The 24,014-nt window shown below is 37.1% G+C and overlaps 1 protein-coding gene across 1 annotated transcript in view; it reads right to left on the bottom strand.

The window, feature by feature from the left end:
* The window catches only part of LOC146003519 (putative inorganic phosphate cotransporter), a 68,149-nt gene that overhangs the window by 20,815 nt on the left and 23,320 nt on the right, over positions 1 to 24,014 (bottom strand). Inside the window, exon 8 of the mRNA XM_083141806.1 lies at positions 7 to 139. Coding sequence (XP_082997932.1) covers positions 7 to 139 — 133 coding nt within the window. The remainder of the gene's footprint in view (positions 1 to 6; positions 140 to 24,014) is intronic.

The raw sequence follows: 24,014 nt of genomic DNA, 5'->3' as shown, positions 1-24,014 counted from the left end.
ACTTACATATAAATATGGACATTTTCCTTAGGGTGACAAGTTTAAACTTTCCTCGCTTTAGCAACCAATCAACAACACATCCATATGAAGTGGCAAAGCAGTAGCGAGCCAGAAAGGGGAGTCCGGATAATAAACTATTCTGCGAAGAACGAAAAGAAAAATGATTATTCGACTTCCTTTAAAACCAATAAAGAATTGTATTGTATGTATATATATATATATATATATATATATATATATATATATATATATATATATATATATATATATCTTAAATGACAAGACTAGAAATAAGGAGATCCATGTCTATTTAGACTTTTTACATGTGACTACGTTTTACCTCAGTATATCTTAAGACCCGCTTTAGACAGAAGCATTTCCTTCAACACTTTTTTCTTAAATGCTTCCGAGAAACATATAGCAGACAATACACTAATCTTTCGCCACCTGAAACATAATTTACACCTAATGAACACAAACTGGCCTATTTGCTGTCAGCAGCGTTCACATTCTGGATGGAGGTGCTCTGTTACATCATATACCATGGACTCAAGGCGTTACGTTTTTGGACATCTGCAAGAATTACGCAGTGCACATTCAACATCATTATGGCATTGCAATCATTGTTTTTGATGGATATTCACTCAGGAGATATGGAAAGGTTGGCAGCCCTGGCATCCTAATAACCCTTAACAGCAACCTTGTCATGAAAAAAGAAAATTTCTGAAACATGGAGTGGACATGGGGGTTTGTTCCATGTAAACAAAAACAACAAGGAAGAACAAAGTGTAACTTACCCACCAGGATACCATCCCATAGTGAAATCACGAGTGAAAGTGAAAGTGTATAGTGCAAGTGCCATAAGGAACAATGAGGAAGACAACAAGCAGAAGTAGGATCACATAAAGCAGTACCGATGGCTAGAAACTGCAAAGGATAGGCGGTGTGAGCCAATATAAAGCAACATCAATAACAACATGGGTGTTTGTGCTGTGCAGGTTTTCCATATATTGCAAATTAATGTGGATGGTCTTTGCATACAAGTTATGTCCTGCGGCAGCAAAGAATGGGAGCATCTCTCTTAGGGATCTAATGTAAAGATCCCAGTCACCCGTTCTTTCAGCAGTTATGAACTGCAGTACAGTGCAAAATTACACATTATAACACAGGAAGAAGATCAAAACATGTTGTGCCGAAATATTTACATGGTGGTAACTGCAAGAGCAATTAATAAATTGTTCATGACAATTTGAATGTTTCATTAATACAAAATAAACACACCACATACGCCATTTAAAAGATGCACAATTTGGCGAAAATGAAATTACCATTCTAACGGTGTATAGAACCTGAAAATCGATCCATTATAAAAAGAGATAGGCCCGTTTTTTAGAATAAATAACGTATATTAGTAAAATTCAAGATGGCGGCTAAAAATGGCGGTCAAGGTCACTTCAGATTTAGGTAAACTTTTGCTATGTGAATCAGTACTATTTCATCTACCATAAAATGCAAAGAAAGCTTTCGTTGCAATTTGTTCCGGGCCAAATCACAGATTGACTGGACTAGACCTCGTGATTGTGTTCTACCGTGATGTAATATTGCATAGTCAAGTTATTACTTGCTAAATCTTAAGTGATGTGAATTTATATCTCCACTCCATATTATGGTAGCTTATTATTTGTAGTTTATAACAATGTACTTAGTTCAGACTTTAGTTTAAATTCCTGTTTATAACAAGGAAAAAACGAACGCTATGTAAGGTAGAATCAATACAGGGACGTATCGTGAAAGACATGTGCAAATGTGACATTTTTTACTATTATGCTCACGTAAAGTGTGTACACTTCTCAACTTCTTATTTGACCGCCCCGAAAGAATTCTAAGTCCGAAAATCGTAAACTTAGCAACATTGCACTTCAGCGCCAGCTGAGAGTAGCCAACTTTGAGTTCGTCATTCAACTAGACGAAAAACGCTGCGGTGAAAGGATTCCAATTTCGCACATTCCATGAACTTATAAACTATCAATCGTAATATAATACACACTGAAACTGAAATAGTAAATTGAAATAAGAATAAGAATGAGAATCGTGCGAAATTGTAACAATTCTGCGTGCTCGACTTGATATCACATAGGTTTGAAACACTGAACAGGGGTTTTCTCCACCTGGAGTAAATCGCCATCAAGTTTGAGTAGAAAGAGGCAAATTTCTGAGGAGTTTATGCGACATTTTATTTACAATGCCCTGCACAATATCGAACAGATCTAAAATAAATCATTTATTTCACGACTTGTGGAGAAAACATGCTGGAACACAGGAAGATCGATTTTATCATAAACATCTACGTGTTTGTAAGGGAATGTTGTCATTAAGTTAACGTAGAGCAGTTGGTTAGACGCTGGTATCCATATTTTTCAACATACTTGAAAGGTCGCGGGTTCAAATCCCACCCTCTATATATATATATTTTTTTTTTTTTTTTTTTTGTGTGTGTGTGTGTGTGTGTGTGTGTGTGTGTGTGTGTGTGAGACAATTGATATTTCAACACTGTAAAATATCCGATGCACACTTCAAGGGATGTCTCTTCTGCACATTTTCTCCCTAAGAAGGTTAATGCTTATTCAGTTGCTTGCCAGGATTTAAGGTTAAAACTTTTTGTATTTTAGCTAATCGTCATAAGCTGAGTTAACACACATTATGACTAATTTACATATAATATATATGCATTCAGGATGCTGTAGGTAATGGTATTTAATCCTGGGTTCGAATCCTGGTCAGGCATGGGTGTTCTTTGTAAGTGTTCCTTCATCAATTTCATCATCCCATCACCCATTCTCATCTTCGCGATGAACCAAAAACGTCACAAAGGCGAAGTAAATTAAACCAAATCATCAATCAAGTAATGGAATTTAAGATAAGTATTGTGTACGCTCTTCACTCCACAACTAAAATATTAATTATTTCAAAATACTAACACACAAACACACACAATTATAATAGGAAATAATCCACTACATTGATGTATTGAATTTTTGTAACGAACGGGAGAGTTTAATGTATTCAATTCGCTAAGATTGGTTATGTGATGTCGTTTATTTAGTAATGACTGTTCTTGTTCCCCTCACTTCGATCTTCCAATGCATCTAAATCTAATAATAAATCCCCAATAAACGTAAGTAAATACCTTTTGCGACCGAGGCCGATGCGATAAAAATCTACTAATAACTATTTATATATTACGTGACATCTAATAAATGCAAAACTTGAGAATGATCATTAATTCGGCACTGCTTTATATCCAAAATACTTGTCTAATTTCAACAAAATAATACTGTTATTTCAACAGAAAGTATATCTAACGAACTTTCCACCAAATTCGCAATATTCAAAACAGCCACCCTCAGACTTGCTTATACGTTACTTGATTCTGCCATTCCACGTGGCACGTGATTCAGTAATATAATTGAAATGGTTTCCGAAAATTCTAAACGCTTCATCATTACTGCCACCTCCTGATATACACAGAGAGATCATCCAAGAACAGTATATATATATTTTACGTCCGATGCCATACTCCTTCCGAAAATAAAATTCGGCAGCATGAGGAATCGCAGTTACGACCACGCTTGCCAGTAACAAGCACGTTATCCGTCATCCCTTCAATCCCTGAAGATAAAAGAGCTCTCGAAACCTCGGAAGCCTATCCAGAAATAACCTCGTTGATATCCCGGTAAATCCTCTTCATCAAAGTTCGCATGAGTTTAGGCAAAATTTGAGCTAAAATACACTGCAAAATACCGGGCATTTGTGTAGAGAGGAACTTATCCACAATCTGTGGCAAAGAAATGTTTGGAGCACTGGCAGGTGGTTGTTGCCGCAACCATGTTAGGAAACTTTTTGTCTATTTCCTTGTAGAACAGTTGGTAAGACGTGTATTTTTTTTTTTTATCTAAAATGAAAGATCACAGGTTCAAATCCTAGCCGCTCAATTTCTTTTCTGTTGAAGTGAACACAGAAGTACGATATTTACTGAATACAAAAAATTTGAAATAATTAACCTTGAATATAACAGATTACTCTATGAAAAACAAATCGCATGATTACAACTCTAGAGTTTCAAGAGTATTCCTTACGCATACTTTCATTCGACTTCTTGTGTATATTTCTATAATAACATGAGGTTTTATATAAAGCAATGTGTCCCCAAAACTGTTTATTGTTCAATTTCCAACATGAACATTGAAACTTGAATGTTTCGGTGATGTTGCATTAAGACCCGAAGGAATCAATTTTATGAGTGGAATAGATTTATTATGTGAATAAATATGATGTTGCAATTATTGTTTTGGGGAGAAGATCGTTTAATTATTGTTTTTTTTTTTTTTGTGGACGAAAAAATTGTGACAAAAACTTTACTAAGTATTACATAAAAAAAAACGTGAAAGCTGAGCCGGGTTTGAACCAATACCTCAAAGAGAAAAGATGAACGTAAGAAGATGTATGCTTGTCTGAAACGTTACAACTACGCTACAGATGGTCCGAACGTGTGTGCGTGTTTAGTAATACCAAATACTTTTACACATGGATGTAAAGAGCACTCGTTGTAGCACATTTGTCATAATTATTCTTTATTTATTCGTTAAATGAAAGTAATGTAATTGTAAATAATGGTTAAATTTATTTTATTATTCTTGACATCCTTTTCTGGTATGAATTCGTACGAAACTTTTCATGGCTGAATGTAATTGGAAGTCGTCTTTGAACCAACTGCAGCATCACGTGATTAACTATACCAATAGAAGACCTTATTTCCTTTGAACTACGCTCTAAACAGAGGCATGCAACATTTCTTTCTTCAACCTCGCGAAGAATGGAGCACTACAACAAATCCACAAGAGAAAGAGTGATCGGTTTGATCGAGGGAGCTGGATTGTCACCTGGTTTAGCTGGCGAGCAGTATGGCGTTCCAGCACGGACAGCAAGGAGGTGGTGGGCTCGATACGAAGAAACTGGTGAGGCATCACGGAAAAGACCCGAGAGCTGGGGCCGTGTTTCGACACCAGTGCAAGACGATCGGCTGATAGCGGAGTGTGAAGCCAATCCATTCCAGTCAGCCACTCAACTCAAGGCAAGGGCCGATTTTCCTGGTTGCCCACAGACAGTTCGGCGGAGGCTGGCTGCTTCTGGTTTACGGGCACGAAGGGCAGCAAAGAAGGAGGTCTTGACGGATGCACACAGAACTGATAGGCTAGCATTTGCTGAAGAAAATATTGATAGGATTTGGGATAGAGTAATCTTCTCAGACGAGAAAGTATTTTCTACTGCAAATGATGGTCCGGTTCTGGTCTACCGGCGTCAAGGACAACGATTTGATCCCCATTTTTTTGCTAACTCACGTCGGCGTGGACGCGTGAGCGTGCCTGTCTGGGGTTGGATATCTCTCGGTGGCGGAGGTGACCTACACCGCATAGAAGGACGTCTCAACGGGATACAGTATGTGCACATTTTGGAGCATGTTATGGTTCCTGGCGTGCGAGCTTTGTATCCCGAGGGAAATATTGACTTCCAGCAAGACCACTCCTCCATCCATGATTCAGCCATCGTTCAGCGTTGGTTTTCTGAACGAAACGACATACATCTAATTGACTGGCCACCCATGGGATGCGACATCAACCCAATTGAAAATATGTGGGCCGAGGTCGTTCGATGTTTGAAAGAAAGCTGGCCCGATCCACCACCTCGCAGAAGTGATGAACTATTTGACCACGTCAACAATGCCTGGAATGAAGTGTGCACTTCGCACAGGTATATTCGACATCTTGTGCAATCCGTTCCTCGACGCCTGAGACATGTCATAGATGCAGGTGGCTACTGGACAAGATATTAAATAAATGTTCAATTTTCCCAAACAGTCCTTTCAGGACTAACAAATTTTAAAAAAAATACACTCGTGTAAGAAATAATTTGGAACCTTTCATATATTATTGTCTTACAGCCCTCAATATAAATAAAAATATCCAGATGAAGTGAGGCTCGAACCCTAATCAAAGACACAAGTGGAACTGGAAATGGGTGCCTTTACCGGATGTGCCACAAAGCTACAACAGAATGAACTCCACAGCTAATACAATATCTTAATTTTTGTTTTCTATTCATGCATACACCTATTCTATCTGGAAAACGGTTTTCTTTTAAAGATTTAGATCACCTATTTTTAACCCTAAAGATCGTAAAGCATAACCATTCATTAGTTATTTCCTTGCTTTGTTGGGGATTTTCCTGTAACGAAGGCACTGATTTGCAGCTAAAATCGAGCTTCCCTTACCTGCTGATCTTACCGAATTTAACACATGTTCGTTTATCGTTTGTGCAACAATGACCTTCTTAAATTATGTTACATTGCACCTCTGAGTGAGAGAGAGAGAGAGAGAGAGAGAGAGAGAGAGAGAGAGAGAGAGAGAGAGAGAGAGAGAGAGAGAGAGAGAGAGAGGAAGAAGTTGTGTAGCTTGTGGAAAGCAGGCTAGAATTATATTCAACACTTCATAGAAAAATATATTGAGAAACTGGAAACTATGGAACGATGTTTTCGCGAAAGGAAAACTTATGTAAGAGGAAAGTGAACATGCAGATAGAGTAATTTTAATCACAATGCCGAGCTGGACACAGTAACGACGTTACAAGAAAACAACTTCTAGTTACCTTCAGTACAGAAACGTCTTGTCAATTTCTTAACTTATTATTATTGACTCATAATGTGTGTTAACACAACTTATGACGCACAGCTGAATGAATTTGATTGAATTTCTGACGAGTATTGACGAGCATATAGGGCCTTGGCCTATCTCCCGACTGCCAATCTCCTTCCCACAATTCTACCTAGAGGTGTGAGTTCTTCAACTGGTATGAGGTGACGTGGGGTCAGCACGTCGAGCCCTCAGCCGTTATAGAAGATTTTTATGACCGGGTTACGCTACTCACTCGTAACTTCCAAGCAAAGAACATTCTATTTGTATCAGTGGTGTATGCTGGTTCTAACGAGTGGGTAATCTCCGACCTTTTGATCCTCAAACTCCAAAAGTTTCCGTGCAATTTATGTCAAGCTCCATATTGGATTTAGGAATATTGTGTCGGAATATTTGTCTTATTGCTACGATCACAATCAATTAATTCTCGTTATTGCAGTTTACTATACGTGTAGAATTTCAAATAATAAAACAAGACAGTATTATAAAGCTATAAAAAACAGCCTGTGAAATATAAAATGAAAGACGTGCACTAGTGAAATAAAAACCCGCAATATTAATTTAAGTGCAAAATTCAACTTACTCCAGGACCCGATCACTTGTGCCGTACCACATCCAAAGCACGCTGTTTGTCCAGTTCACGTCAATACGTGTCTTTGCGAAAGATTGCAGCTTAACAAAGGAAGTTATGTGACTTTTGGATTTTTCATGTTTGACACAAGTGTTGCAAAGATTACAGTATCAGCCACGCGTCCATACATTCTTTTCAGCCCCGAAAAGTAAGCACGGCCAACAAAAATGCAAAGCTTATTAACACTTATACTTCCTGTCAACCATGGTGTTTTGTCATAATTTGCTTGCGAATATGCCTCACATATTCCCGATTTTTGTCTTTGTGTGTAGAAATAAGTTCAAGCGATGACACTGGCCTACCTGTATTAACAATTTGCAACTTCTCCTGAAAAGATCTTGTTCCAAAAGGTTTCACCAGCAAATCTTGTATCACATCCATTACCCTTTAACACAGCACTATCACGACAAACACTAACACCTTAATAAATAATAAACACGAAGCCAACGACTACACGCATTCAGTTTCACGCGCCAAACTTCTGTTGTTGTGCTCCTGGCTCAGAAAGAAATTCCCTATGAATGATAAAAAAAAATCCCTTTCCGAGCTCGAAATGACAGGTTTTTAAAAGTTCGAATCATTGCAGGTCAGAGCCAGAATTTTATTTCGGGATGGGGATCATCCCTTATTAGCAGCCGCCACATAAAGTTGAAACAGTGGGGTTAGAAGTCCTGAAGATGAATCTCAGATTATTACAACGTATTATGCAAAGTGTTTAATCCTGCTAATGAAGTAAAATTAATTATCACTATACACTTTTTAAATTAGATATTTGTAGGATTTCGGGGAGGGGGGTTTCAGCCCCCCCGAGTCCTCCACCTGGTTACGTGCCTGATGTGTTTTTTTCGTTTATGTTTAATTCTTTCATCTTCATCACTATTAATCTAAACAGGCGGAATATAGCAACTTAAATTAACTAATATATATAATTTATTTTTCATATCTTTCCCTTTAAAAAATATTCAGTTCCGTGAAAGAAGTATTCTCGCTGCTTTTGAAGATTAGAGAGGAGAAACAATCACTATTTTTGTAAATACAAGGATTGGGGGGAGTCAGCAAATAGGTGCTTTAATTTCTTAAGCTTTGAATTTTAATTCAGTTTGCTTCATCTTCAATATTTAAGTTTTTCCCTTTTGATAAATGTATGTTCAAGTAACAGAAATCAGCAAGACAGAAGCAAATGTAAAGTGAAAATTAGCGTAGAATTGGTTTGCCCATGTTATTCAGTTTTCCTGTTCTTCGCACTCTACCGGGTATGTTTTCCCTATTCAGCGGAGGGAATGGAGAGGCTCTGAAGGTTGAGAGTGCGACCGGTGGACTCTCACAAGAAGGAGCTTACCCTGGGCACGGAATCACCGCGCCTGAAAAGCAATGTTTCCTCCCCCTCTTTCCTTTCTCCTCCCTCCTCGCCAAGGGTTGCAAGGGAAGCGGGAGGAATGACGTCAGGGTGAGATTCCCTGTAGACATTCCACCGGCTGGAGAAAGGTTCCCGGACATTCGGCGGCAAACGATTGGAAGTATTCGCGCGCTGGAAGCAAGGAAATGTATGCATCGAAATTGGTTTGGAAGAAAATTGGGAAGAAATGTGTATATATATACATTTTTTTTTAAAAAAAAAAAGAAATACAGCCGGGTCATCTGCTATTACCTAGATGACCCAGAGTATACGCCGCTGATTTGTATATGTTTCTCTATTGTTGTTTTAAGTCTACTTGCTGCACAGACAGACTATTCGGTACTGGATCTATATTTTAAACTAGAATCCGAAGCAACGTGCCTCCACCGGGTGTTGAGCCCGGGACCCCTTGATTACAACATCCTGTTTAAGAACAGATATTAATGACATATAAGTTCTTAAATACGCGTATGTGTTAACATAACTTATGACAGCTGAATGAAAGGATAAGTTTTTCCTACATCCTGCCAATCACTGAAAGTTTAAGAACATTAGTAGAAATATTACTTGAGGCATGCACAGTGGCAACGATTAGACGGGGGGGGGGGGGGGTAGAGGAACAGTTGCCCTCCCACTATGCTAAACCTTATCTCCCAAGGGAAACCCCCAGTTTTGACACCTTGCCCCATCAGTTTTGGAACTCAATCGCCGCCACTGAGTATGCATCGCATAAATATTTACAGTAATATCATATAATCTTATATTACGTTATTACAACACTTCGTATTCGGTAAATAAAAAAGAAAACATAATCAGGAAGGGGTGGGATTTGAACCTACGATGTTTCGATCTTGACGAAAACAGTAAAAAAAGAAAACTGTTGTCATCTAACCAACTACTCCAGGAGATTTCTAACGAAAACCTCAGTAAAGCACGTTGATCTCAGTTGAAGAAATCTTGTGCCGGAGTTTCGAACCATTTTTCGCCAATAACCAAGGAAAAGACACACTTTGCAGAATCGTTTGGTGTTGTGCAAGGTATCTTTCATAAAAATTTCGTATAAAATCATCATGAATTTGCCTCCTTGCATTCAAATGTGACGGCAATTCTTTCCAAGTGGATGAAAACTTGTTCAGTGTTTCAAAATGCACATAAATTTACCTCTTTTCAAATTCAGAGCGAGGAATCTTGAAATATTTTCAACATTCGTATTTCTACTTAACATTTTTTTGTCTACTCATGTATTTTATTAGTGCTTTAGGGTATCTTTATTTTATGGAATGTGAAAGAATGAAAAAAAAAATCACGAGCGTTTTCATTCAGGAAGAAGAAATGTTGCAAAGTTGGCTACTCTTAGTTGGCTCTGAAGCGCTATGCTGCCAAATTTACGAATTCCGGACTTTGAAATTTTTCAGGGCGGTCAAATAACATGTTGCGAAGTGTACGACTCGCTAAGGATGTTAAAGGATATTGTGATGTGTAATCCATAGTCTTCTGGTGACAAATCGTGACGTCACTTCTTTGTTCATTGTTTTGTAAACGATGTTATTTCTTTGTATAATCTCATGTGTCATTATGTAAATATAAAAATTATCTACCTCTAAAAGTAGCATTGTGGTACTTTCTTTACAATTTCCGCTGCATTTTTTGGTGTGAAAGGATAAAATATACCACTAGGCCATTTTTGGTGTGTATGTACCCAATATGGCCCAACTGTTACTTTTTAAATACTTCACTGCCCCCTTGTTATTGTTTGGAACTGGCTCCAATTTTCAGAAAATTGCTCCCTCTTTTGAATCTTGCCACTAGTTTTACATTTCTGACTTTAGACACCATTAGAAACAAAAGCAAACCTTAAGTAGGTCATATTGGGTTCAGGTATCTTTTCTTTTGTTTAAAAAAAATAGGGCCTTGTGAACTTGCAATATACTGGGTACAGAATCTGGGCTATATCACTGTATCATAATGTTCAAATAGACAAAAATGTGATTGTGGGGACGGAAGTGGGGGTTCTTGTTCATTTTTCGGAATTTTGAAGTGATGTGATATTGTGAAATATTTATGTAGACCCAGAAGCGAGAATAAAATACATAAAAAACTTCTTATCTTATACCTAGGGACATTGAATTTTCGCGATGCGCGAAATCGCGAAATGTGAAAAAAAGATGCAATTTTGAACATTCTGCACGTAGCTACACCCCCAATGATGAAATATGCATGAGTTTTATTCGCGAAGTAATGCGAAATGTGTGCTTTTCCACGAAATGAACGCTTTTTCGCGAAAAAACCGTGAAATATCATCAAATTAAGTAGAAAACACGCAAAAACCGGCAATCGAGGTTGTGCGCGCAAACTGTCGATTTGTAACGAAACGTTTGCCTAAAGTTCCTACCACTTGCAGCTGAAGAACGTTTTATCTTGGATCACATCAGGAAGCCGCTGCAAATTGGGATTTCCCATGCACATAATCTCAGTTCGAAAACTTCGCTCCCTGTCAAGCTGCATTCCTTTCTTCCCCCGAATGTCTACTCAACTTCCAGTTTCATTAAACTTGCTAGCTGTAGCAGCGATAAGATTGGTCTGTTCCCGCACATCAAGTGAAACAATGGTGTCATTTGTGTTCAGTCATGAATGAATTTTGTTTATCATCATGTGATTTTCAACATGTGTTTGTGTATGTGCAGTAGTGATTATTTTATTTGTTGGACAGCAAGGATATCCTTTAAATACATACAATGAATAAATCACTTGAGATATGCAATTTAGAAATGAAGTGATCTTGTGTTGATGTTTTCTTTTTGGTTGGACAGCTAAAAATGAAGTAGTTGATCAATTTATAGCTCTTTTGTATGTTGTTTCCTCTCATAATGAAAAAGTGTGTGCAATTGTTTTTTTCCACCGCTGGTATATACCGCTGATCTAACATTTTATTTACCGCTCTCCTCAGTTTTTATTTACCATAAATTTGTCTCCCTACTTATACCTTTCTGAGAATTGAGACCTACATATCTTCACAATTTGAAGTTCGGGGCCTGTTCGTTGGCGTAATGACAACGTCGTCGCCTTGAAACAACAGGGTCCCGGGTTCGATAACCGGTGGATGCACATAGTGGTTCCAAGTGGTGTGTTTGGCCCAGAGGGGAAATTTCCCTAAGCAACGCTCTTCCTCTTTCATCGCTCCAAAATTTCCCGTTCCTGGGAAGATTTCGCGCTGGGAACAAGGTGTTAGCAACACTGACGGCATTCATGATAGAAGACTGCCATCCTAAACTCACGGGGCTGCTTTGTGAAAGCGGGCAAGATTGCCAACTCAGTAGTTGTATTGATGATATAACCAGCACAACAAATAATGAGCTCCTCAGATTGAATTTGCCCACACTTAAAACAATGGCAAATCGGGCATATGCCCTAATCGGCCAAGTGTGGAACCCTGTCTAATCCAAGATTTTTGTAAAAATGCCTTGAAACTACAGTGTACAAATGATGAGCCCCCTCAGATTGATTTGCCCATACTTACAAAAGTTGCATCAGCCAGATTTTTGTCCATAAACTTGTCAAAAATTGATATTTTTTTGGCTACACCTGAAATTAAGTAAAAACCCATACATACACACACATATTTACTTCTGGTTTAAGTTTAATTGGATACCAGGTTCAATTGTTTATCTAATATTAAAACAATGCAATATGCAGAGCCCCTCTAGAATTGCTCCGTGACTCTCTCATTTCTTACATCATAAACATATGATTTTTCACCTATGAGAATAACACTACATATGGTGTCATCAGGTAATGCCTCATGGAATTCACAGATAATTTTAATGTTTGTCCTGTCATTCACCACAACCTGTTTCCTTTTTGAAGTGTTTATTACAAACATGGGTCTCTGTGTTTTGAATTCATCTGGTGTGTAATACATGTCAGTATTGCCTGTAGTAACTCTTTTGAAAGCCGTAAAAGCCTCATATAATTTAAGAAAATCATTCTTGGACATGTCTAAATTGTAATTTTCTCTAGGAAAGACCTCATTTCTGCCATTTTTAAGATATATGTTCTTGATGTTGCAGTTATCAAATTTACTTGAATTTTTTTCCTGATTATTGTTTCTTCCAGTCTGAAACAGTACCACTACAAAATCAGGCATGTCGTATTGAATACTGGAGAATGAATTTGTAGCATCAAACTCATAATAAGCACCAGTTGCGGGCTTCTGTACACATTGATATGTATAAAATTGTAGAGAAATTTGTGGATTTTTTATTATATCTGCTTTGTATTTAAGAGCATAACTGGCCTCATATTCAACAACAGGGATTCTTAACTCCATAGTCTGAATAATGCATTTGCCTGCATCTGGTAGGGTATTGGGCAGAGCTTCCCCTGTAGAGTTTATTGCACTGTACCTCATCAAAGCATTATTATCATTGGCAGCTCTTCTAAATGTAATTCTTAACCCACCCTTCCACATAATATCTTTGAAATCCGAGAAGAATCCTGGCAATAGGCGCATCGGGAACAGCACTGTGTGGTTCTTAGATAATATCTTATCACCAGCCTCAAATCCACCGATTTTGTAGTAAGAAGCCTCGGTTTTGGATAATTTTAATGTGGCCAAAGCTGTGGAGGTAATGCCGGGATAATCCACTCTGTTTATAACAACGCCATGCTTTCTGATCTCAATTTCAGAGAATAGATGCGGCACAAAATTGTCTACAAGTCTTATATTTGAATTTGCCGGATAATCTGTTCCATCGAGCTTTACAACATCAAATTTGATGTATAGATCTGCTCTGTGGGGGTGTATAAAGCCATCCCCTACATCAAGATCAACCTCAATCTCTGTGTTGGGTTGATTTAAATTTGCAAATGTCCTCCTGTTTGGGGGGAATGATTGTAGCTCATAACTCTCAATATTTTCCATTTTCTTCTTGTATGTATTTTTATTTAAATATTAATCTCTATGATAGCAGTTGTTGTGGCTCCAGCAAAATCAACTAATTCTTCTTTTTCATTAGTGACCATCAATTCAATATAATCTATTCTATTATGGCACACAGGAAAATATAATGTTGGGGATGGATTGTAGATGATGGGCTCCATGAATTCAGAATTAGGCTTGAATGTTGCAATAATGCCTGTTTGTTTGTGAGTGCCTATGCCATTTCATTTGGTGATCATACCCTCAGCCACATTGCAGTGAATATTTAGAGTCTCTATGGCTAAGAATTTAGGTATATTCATAGCAGTGTGTTTGATGCCTGCTTCAAGTTTTGTGTTGTTCTCAAAGCCTAACAGCTCTCCTATAGTACCCAGATCCACTGTTTCTGTAGCAGATACAATTTCTACTCTGTGAGTGACAGAATTTTGACTTAACACTACACCTCTGGGTAATTGAGCATTTAGAGTGGATAGATTATATTGCCCTGGAGTGATGACAATTTTTTCATCCCCTACTGCAATTTTGTTGTTGTGGTGTGTAATATTAGGGATTAGGTACATGCCATAAAATGCTCTGAGAGCTATTGTTTTGGGATACACTATGTCATCATGCAATTTGAGTTTCAATATTGAATTTTGGCTGGTGAGATGAAATACCCCCATGATGTTTCAGATACCACAAGGCTTTTTGAAAATCTTCAATTGATGGTTTATTTATTTGAGACATATATCTAAGAACTGATAAACACAAATGTCCGCAATTAACATCTTTGAAGTTTTGAACACGGGCATTATTGTAATAAAGATTAGGTGATTTTAGATATTTTATTAAATTTTCAGGTGGAGCACCTCCAAATGAATCAAATACAAATGCCTCATTGTTTAAATATTTAAGATAACAAATCCAGTGAGTGCCCTGATTTTTGTACTTATCCAAATTAACAATGCCACACTCTTTGTTGAGTGGTTGTTCTGGCAAAGAATCAGACATGTACACACCTCTAAAATGTTTGATGCCCAGTGGCTTGATTAAAGCTTCAATATCTTGGTTTGTAAGCGGCTCTTGTTTTTTTAAACTTATTCATGGCTGTTTTAACACCTTTGCCCTGTTTCTCCATTGCCAGGTTATGGAGCTTCTGCTCATCTAATTCTGCCCTATTTTTCTTGGCATCTATTACTGTTTTTGCTATGGCGGCTGATCCCCCGGCCAAGCTCCCAACAGCCCCGAGAGCAGCTAAGATGGCAGGGATGGTAAATATAAATCCCCCCACATGTGATTTTTTTCTTGATTGCTGTAATTTTTTTAATTGGGGGGTACTAAGTAATAATTTCATACCATGCCCCTTTGCAATACAAGAATTTTTTTTCTTGCGCTGATTTTTGGTTAAAAGACTGTCAATAGTTTTAAGAGATTTGAGACCTGCATAAGGTATTTGATACATAACACCCTTGGCCTTCATTGTAGGTTTATTATATACATATTCACAACCCCCACCCCAGTTTTTGTTTGGTGCTCATAGCTATGGTGGTTCCCAATGCTGCTATTTTTTCACTCAAAGAAGCATCTTTGCTTACAAATCTGCCAAATGCAGCCTCTTCTAATTTCTTGTCTGCAACATGTCTCTTGTCAAGATCAGAATGTGTGTTGTATGCAATATCATGGTCTCTACAAGCAGCATCTAAAGGATTAACACCAGGATCCCCTCTGTTTAATCTATGGTCCAATTTTGTGCCTGGACCACAATACTGATAGCCTGGAATGTGTAGTTCAAATGGCAGCTTGTTTATAATGTCATTAACAAGGCCCCGACCCTCAGAAATATTCCAAAATTTGGGGGGTAGAGTATTAATAATTTTTATGAGATATCCAATCCCCTTAGTGTCATTCACTATAAAATTAGACAATTTGGTGCTTATCATGTCCATAATTCCAACCTTTTCATTGTAAAAATTGTGGTTCCCAGCATTTTCCTCCCCAGCTATCACCAATAGCCTATCTACAAGTTTCCTGACATCATCAACCCACACAAATTCTTTAGGCAGGGTGTTGTATTGTTTGATTCCACTGCCAGTCTTGATCTGTGACCATATGGGCTTGATTAAATTATTGTATTTTGCCCCACTGCTAGACTTGACTCTTTTTTGTGTGGGATCATTGTTCTGGTATAGAGCATCTGATTTTATTAATATTTCTTTGTAATCCTCATAATCTTGATCTGTATAGCTGCCAGGCCTTTTCCTAGTCATCAGTTCCCACAATCCAGGTGTTCCGGAGTACTTAACAAAAGCACCTTTTTCTCCAAGTCGAGATTCTGAATATACAATTATATCATCTCCCATAAATGTTACTCTGAAATTGCCAATTCTATGTATGATGCTACCATCAAGCTCTGTGTCAGCATATAAGCCAAACACCTCATCTTTATTGTCTTTAGGTGTGGTTAAATATTTTTGAGCAAGAAGACCCAATTCAATAGGATCCTGACTAGCCTCAATTCTTCTAGGAGCAATAGGACTAGGTGTATGAATACTTGAAAGTGGGGTGAATGGATAATCTAATATGTTCCTAGCAGCTACAGGTACAAGCTCTGTGATCAAATTTTGATTTTGCTCTGTAACAGTTTTGATATTCTTACCTAAATTATTAATAGCATCAATTACAGGCTGTTCTGTTTGTTTGTGTTTTTCATAAATTCCACGGTTCTCTGATTTCCATCCCTTAAATCTTTTTACAAGATAATTTCTTAATTTAAGATCATCAATGATTGGCCTTTTCATGTTTATTTATATATGTTTCAATGTCTAGAAAATTGTTGATTTTATTTCTGTATTTACCAGTATTAGGTGTACTTGTCATATCAATGGTGACAAACCCATAACTGTCCTGGTTCCAGCACCTGCTGCAAAACTTAGAAAAATCATTGTAGCTCAGGTCCCCACCTACATATTCATCATGTATGTGTTTGAGGTTGGTATGGTCTTGATGAAACACACATATAAAATTGCTGTTGTCACGGATCAGTTGCTTGGGTATTTTTGAAAAAGTCTGTGCCAGGTAGAAGCAATCAATGTTTTTGTGCCGGCCCTGTGTAAAGAAATTCCTAACCTTGTTTTGATTATCCAATATAATGTCATCAAACACAACAACAGAATTATCGAGACATTCATCAAGTGGCTTAACATCTGGTTCAAAAGTGGCAATATCCAATCCATCATATAGCTTCATCAGCTGCTGATATTTTAATTGTTCCAAGCTCTTAGAGAAGATATACAAGTGCCTGTTTTTCCAGTCTAACCAGTTGGGTGCCAATAAAAAATTATCAACCATTAGTGTAGTTTTACCACAAGCAGATGGCCCAACAATAAGACACCTAATATTATCAGGTAACAAGTTGCCATTTCTCTTATTCTGTTGTTCAGGTTCTGGGAGCCTTTTTATAACATCCCAGGTGCTCATATTATTATTTTGTTTGCATCGATCCAGCTGTGTTCTGGAAGTCCTAGCCATTTGACAAATAACTTGTTGCCTTTTCTGCGGATATTTTTTTCTATGAGATATGTGTCAGGCTGTTTAGTTTTGCTGAGCTCTTGTTCATAGAACCTGCCTTTGAGAATTTCTCCTCGGTGATCCTTTATTATATATGTGTTAAGGGTCCCGGGTTTAACCTGAACCACTGTAAATAATTCAGTGCTCCAGTTTCTTGTAAAGCCTCTCTTGAATAAGTGCTTATATTTGCTGATTCTTACTTGATCACCCACCTTGTATTTGGCCTTTCTTGTTGTTGGCTGATATTTAGGATAATAAACAGTGCTGATCAATTTTTGCTCATCAGATGAAGTTACTTCAGAGGGTTTCATGTTGATTGTGGAATGGACCGAGTTGTTATATTTATGTAGAAGTTCTGGAAGAATATTAATCCATTTATAATTACCTTGGAGGGTAAATTGTTTATACATAAGATTTTTTAAGGTTCTGTTGAATCTCTCTACAATTGAGGCTTTGAGATCACTGTAACTCGAATAATGTTTTATTGCCTGGCTTTTAATAAATTGTTGAAACACTGAATTATAAAATTCTTTGCCATTATCTGTTTGCAAATAGCACGGGGATCTTCCACTCTGATTGATGATTGTTCTGATGGCTTCTGTAACACATTTTCCAGTCTTGGATTTGAGTGGCACAGCCCAGGCAAATTTTGAAAATGTGTCTATTACAGTGAGTAGATACTTGTAGCCCTTGTTGATTTTGTCTAAGTTTTTCAACTGTCCACTTGCCATTTCAATCAAGTCGCTTTGCCATAAATCATCTATGCTTTTTGTGACTACTGGGAGTCTCTTAAAATTATGTCGGGCTTGTCTGTGTAATTCATCAACAATAATTTTTCTAGACATAATATGTAAACAAGAATATTGCAACTATGGGGTGTTCAGCAGCTGAAACTGCAGGATTTTCTAAATATAATTTGTCCCCTATTTGTATTTTAAATTCCAAAGAGCCATCATCTTCAGTATAGGCTGTTTCCAATGTATTGGGATCTGTAAAATCCTCTAATTCTACACTGGTGATTTTCACTTTGTTATCAGCATTTGTTATTGATAAGGTAGGGTAGTGGTGTGCCTGTGGCTGAAGCCAATATTTGATCTTGATTGGTCTCAATGTGCCCCCAACAAAAAATTGATAATAAAATTGTGCAGGGGACAGCATATATATTTTGCCACCTGGTGTAAATGGAGAATCATATTCTTTGTTGGGGATGCTGTACAATTCAAGAATTACTGAATGTTTAGGATTTTCAATTATGCCTGTTATTTCCTTTTCTGCTGTGAGCAATCTACTTGTTACAGATTCAAGATGCTCATTGATGGTCCTAACAACATCATCATGGCCTGGCTTGATTTTTATGTCCACAACAAGTTTTTTGTATTGCTGCACAATTTCTTGTAGCTGGGTGGCAAAAACAGACAGAGCATTTGCTTGATTGGATTCCATGGTTCCTAGCTCTTGCTTGATATTAGCTACAATTTGTTGCAAATTTTCAACAATTGCCAATTTTGAATTTTGAGCAGTAAGATCATGGACCTGTCTTCTGATATCCTCAAACAGGGCATGCAGTTCATTAATATGTTGATTGGTTGGTAGAGTGGCCACTGCCTGAGTGAGATGTTTGATCTCTGCCTGGATATTCTTGATATCTTCTGATTTCAATATCCTATTCACTGCCCTCTTAATATTTTTAAGTTCCTGTGATGTAGGAAGATTTGATACTGTATTTTGCAAAAATTCAAGTGCCAATTTCACATTGTTTAATTCAGAAGCATCAGCCACATTTTGCATAGCATTTTGGAGCAGGGCTATATCTGCCTGAGAGGGTGTGGATTGTTGTAAAATTTCAAGTTTTGTTTGGATATCATCTATCAAGTGATGAAAATGAGATAGTTCAGATTCAGTGTTGAGGTTTTCAAGCTTTGTGATTTGGTGCTGGACACTGACAAGAGTATCTACAATCCCAGGCAATCGGGATTCTAGTACATTTGCCAAATCACTTTGCACTGCTGCTATTGTACCTTCAAGATGGGTTATGGTACTTTGAATTTTTCCAAAATCTTCATATGTTTCAAGTTGCAGCTTAATATTTGCTACACTCCGAGTTATTGCACTTAAAGCATCAGAAGAGTGCAAATTGTTCATAAAATTTTCAAGTGTCTCAATTTTTTCTTTAACCTCGGCTATGGCATTGTTCAGAGGATCCAGATTAGGTATTTGGAGTGATTGAATCTGTTCCTTTAGAGTGGAAATCACTAGATCAAAATCTTCTTGTGATTTTATGCTTTTGACAATTGTTTGGAGCTGTGCCTGGACATTATTTATCTGCTCTTCCAATTGTTGTTTCAATTGCTCAGAATTGGTGGCTTGGGTCTTAAATTTGGCTTGAAGAGCTGCTACAGCTTCTTCCAAACTTTGAAAATTATCCAATGTGGCCAAATCAGTATATTTCTGAAGCAACAATTTGAGTTCAGAATCAATTTTAAGAAGAGGGTCCATGCATTGTGATTGCAAATTTGTAATTTCTAATTGAAGACTGGCATTGAGTGTAGTTTGTAAAGCTTGTAAATCACTTCTTAATTTCTTGACTCTGACATCAAGCATCAAAATCTCATCACTGTGATCTTCATGTCTTGTGTGGCCAAAAATATCATTAGGCATTTTGTTTAGTAGTTATTTATTATAGAGTATCTGATTCTTAATTCTATAAAAAAGGGTATAAGCTTGTCATAAGATCCAGGGACCTCAATATATAAGCAGTCACCAGCAGAAACAGTATAAACAGTGCCAGAAACCATGTTTGAGTGCTTAATTCTATAAATATTTCTCCCTACTGAAATTTTAACATCACCCTCAGGAGTTGTAATAAATTGCAATTGCCCACCTACAGGTAATTGGTAATGATTTAAATTATTGTTAAATATGTACAATATTTTGCCTGTTTCATCATCAATATCTGTAAGTATGCTGTTCAGATGAATAATTAACAAGCCACTCAGTTTAGACAGCATAGACTGCATATCAGAAGAGGGTTGTGGGGTTGGCAGGTCCATAATACCTTGTTTTTTAAACCCAAATAAGTTCATAGGCATGTTTATTTATTTCAAATCATGCTCTGTGTTTGGGCATTGATTGCCATTTTTCAAATCACAATGACCCCATGATAAAGTATGTATGCCACATGATAAAATGCATCTCTTATCATCATGTGGGTCCAGAGCCACTTTTCTTACAACATTTGAAGTCAATAAGTGATCCACACTCTGGATTCTGGATTCTGATGTTTTGATTAAATTCTGGGATTTGAAGCAATTTTTATAATCTTCAAATTCAAGCTCTTTTTCCACAGTTACTTTGCCAATGCCCTTGGCTTTTTTGGCAGCAACACCACTACATGTTTTAAAACTGTACATCTTGGCACTTAACCCAGCAAATGCCACAATAACATCACCAAGTGTCTCATCTTTTAACTTGCCGGGCACCTTTTTGTTGTGGGGTTGAATCCTTGTATGTTCACTGGTATCAAAGTATTTAAACAATTCAGGCTGTGCTATATCTTGATAAACATCTTCTGTTTGAATATCAAGAACAAAACTATCCGTGTCCATGTACATCAATTTTACACGATCCTTATAAAAAGGTTTCAACACATCATAATACAATATTAACATATGTAATTTGGCCAATTCCAATATTGCAGCCCCTACATAAATAGGTTTATCAAACTTAATCTTTGTTTTTTTCATGTTGAAAAGTGCCATATTTTCATCATAAATTCTTCTATAATTGAAATTAGGCTTTGCAACCAATTTTTTGCTCAGGCTGGGGTCAGTAATTATTTTAACATCGGTATGTTTTCTGACATTTTCAATTGTTTTGCCATATACAGAATTGACCATCAATTTAAACAAGGCCTTATCAAATTGGCTCTTTGCAGATGTTCGAAGCTCTGTGTTTGTATTAATATATGATTTCAACCATTCTGAGTGCCTGAACCTCAAAACTTTGCCAAGTTTGGTCACTTGGACACCATGTTTTATCAGGAACTGGAGGTTTTTATAATATATGACATAGCCTTGTTTTGGCTCCAGTGTCATCATGAGCTTCTTCTGTTTAGAGCCAGGTGAGCACTTAACCTCGGGAATTGGGGGCAAATCAGAAAATTTGTTGTGTAAATCATCTGGAATTGTCAGATCAACCTCTAAGAAGAGGCCATAGTCACTGTCATCAAAGTCCTGAAGATCTTCAATATTGAAATCTTCAACCCATTCAAGCCCTGCATATGGCAATTTATCCATCATAGCGTGACCATAGAGGCTGTTGGCATCTACATACAGTATATAATTTGATGGCCGTGCTGGATCATAATCAGGCATATATTTGTTATTTGCTCTGGCATATCTCTGGGAACATTGCACCATCCCCCCTCTTATACATTCCTCCATAAACAGATACTTATTTTGATCTTGGATCAGATCCAATGGCATTTTAGTGTTTAAAAACATTGCAGCCCATGCTAGGCCCGGGGCACTGTAAAAATACACTGGGTCCAGCTCATAATTTTGCATAGAAGATTTTCTGAATGCCTGCAATATATCAGCTAAGAGGGTCACATCAAGTTTTAAATATGCCATGTGATAATCACCAAATGTCTGGCATTTTAAATTGTTCCACATCAATTGGGCATGGTGATAATCTTCATCAGTGATTCCAGATCCTCTGATTTTGCTGTAAAACTCTTCTTGTGGTGGCAGAGAACACTCATCAAATTTAGAAAAATCTGTGACATAATCATATGGATATACACCCTTCCGCCTAATTAATTTCAGGTCCTGATTTGGAAACAAGGCACATGTGATTTTGAATTGATCATCAGATAATTGAGTGGCCAGTGTAGCCAGGCTAGCAGATAAAATTCTGTAAGAATCAAGAAATCTTATGTGAATAGGAACACCATTAACTTTAATTATTTTGCTAATAGATATATATTTCTCATCATTTTCAGCTAAAATATTTAAATTCTGCTTGTCAAACCCCTCATATCTGATCAAATGATGAAAATCATAATTGGATGCTCCATGACAAAATATGGGGACAAATTTTGGTCTCTTGATCTTAATATTACAGCTATTACAGAGGGCCATTTTGAATTTACCATCTGTATGAGAATGGTGTTTCACCTTGATATTTGTATCTGAAAATTCAGAATCACATACCGGGCATTTTTCTGCATTGTTGAAATCTTCAATCTGTTTCTCTGTTAAAGGCAACATGGGTTTTGATTTTAATAAAATATTAGATGCTATGTCACGGCACTCATTTTCTATTCTATGTGCAAATATTTTGATGGCATCTGGTCCCATGTATGAATATTCTTTACTAACAACACCATCCTGTACAACCACATAATAAAAGCTGGAAGGTTCATGTAGCTGGTATGGTGTAATTGAAGATTCTTCAGGATCTGGATTGCAGGATGCAAGAGATTTGAGAATTGATTCAAAATCACAGACAATATATACTGGGTGTTCCAACAAGGCTTCAAACTTTTTGAATTTGCAATTTTCACTTGGCATTGGCATCAGCATATGAACAGGTTTATGGTTCCCACAGTATTTCAGATGCTCAATTAACTTGTTTTTTGCAATTTCTGCATTTTCTTCCCGAACCCTATTTGCCATTTTTTGACCATCAAATACACATAAACATCTTCTGCACAACTTAAATATTCTATTAGATTTGTCTAGTTGTGTTCTCACTATAGCTTCAAGATTATGTATCAGAGTGTAATGATATTTGCCATCCCCTTCAATTAAGAGCAAATCAATCGGAATAGCAGATTCATCATCAATTGTACTGATTCTGAGAGGTACTATCGAGCAATTGCCACGGCCAGTGGAACAAATAAATACATTAATAGATAATTGTTTGCCATTGATATGCCTGGCCTTTTTCTCAAATTTATCAATATTCTGAACAGACATTGGATATTCTAAACCCTCCATTGCCTCATCGAAATTGTGTTCATATTGTTTATAATAACTTATTCTCTGAGGATTCCTTGAAACTGGGTACAAAGCAGCTAAAATACACCACAAAAAGCATTTCTCATCATTATTTTCAATATTAACCACGGCTGTTTTGTTTTTAATATTGGCAGGTAATGGCAGATATGTAGATCCTTGTAATGGGCTGAATTCAGAAATATTAACATATAACTTGTGTGGAGAGCCGCATAGGCTCCATCCAGACTCTTTTGCTGCAAATTCAGAGTGTTTAATGTTCAATTGATCTATTAAACTGCTTATTATTTTGTCTGAATTTGCATTTGAATATACAGGTACAGTTTCTGTTATGTGGGGCTGTGTAAATTTTGTGCCATTTGGCTTCTTATATTGTGTAAACAATTTGAGGGACAGCTTATAAAAGCCATTTTGTGCATTAAGAATTGCCTGCACATCAGGATTTACACTGTTCAAAAAATTCTTAATATCACATCTTGGCTCTGATACAAACCGATAATCCCTAAGTTGGGCATTAAAACTGCTATGGATGGGTTCATAGCGTGGCTGCTTTGCTGCTCTGGCATTAACAGGTGCTTCGTGCTTTCTTTTCAGACCAGATGTAGATGCTTGTGGGGGCAATATTGATGACTGTACAGAACAAGAGCCCACATGTCTATTGAAATATGCCTTGCTAAATATTTTATTGCATTTGGGGCATATTTTAATGGGAGTTCTGCATTTGTCTGGGTTACAA

Source organism: Lepisma saccharinum, chromosome 20 (genome assembly GCF_977018435.1).
Source record: "Lepisma saccharinum chromosome 20, izLepSacc3.1, whole genome shotgun sequence".
In the NCBI taxonomy this organism is placed as follows: Eukaryota; Metazoa; Arthropoda; class Insecta; order Zygentoma; family Lepismatidae; genus Lepisma; species Lepisma saccharinum.
This window is presented reverse-complemented; position numbering and strand designations above follow the sequence as displayed.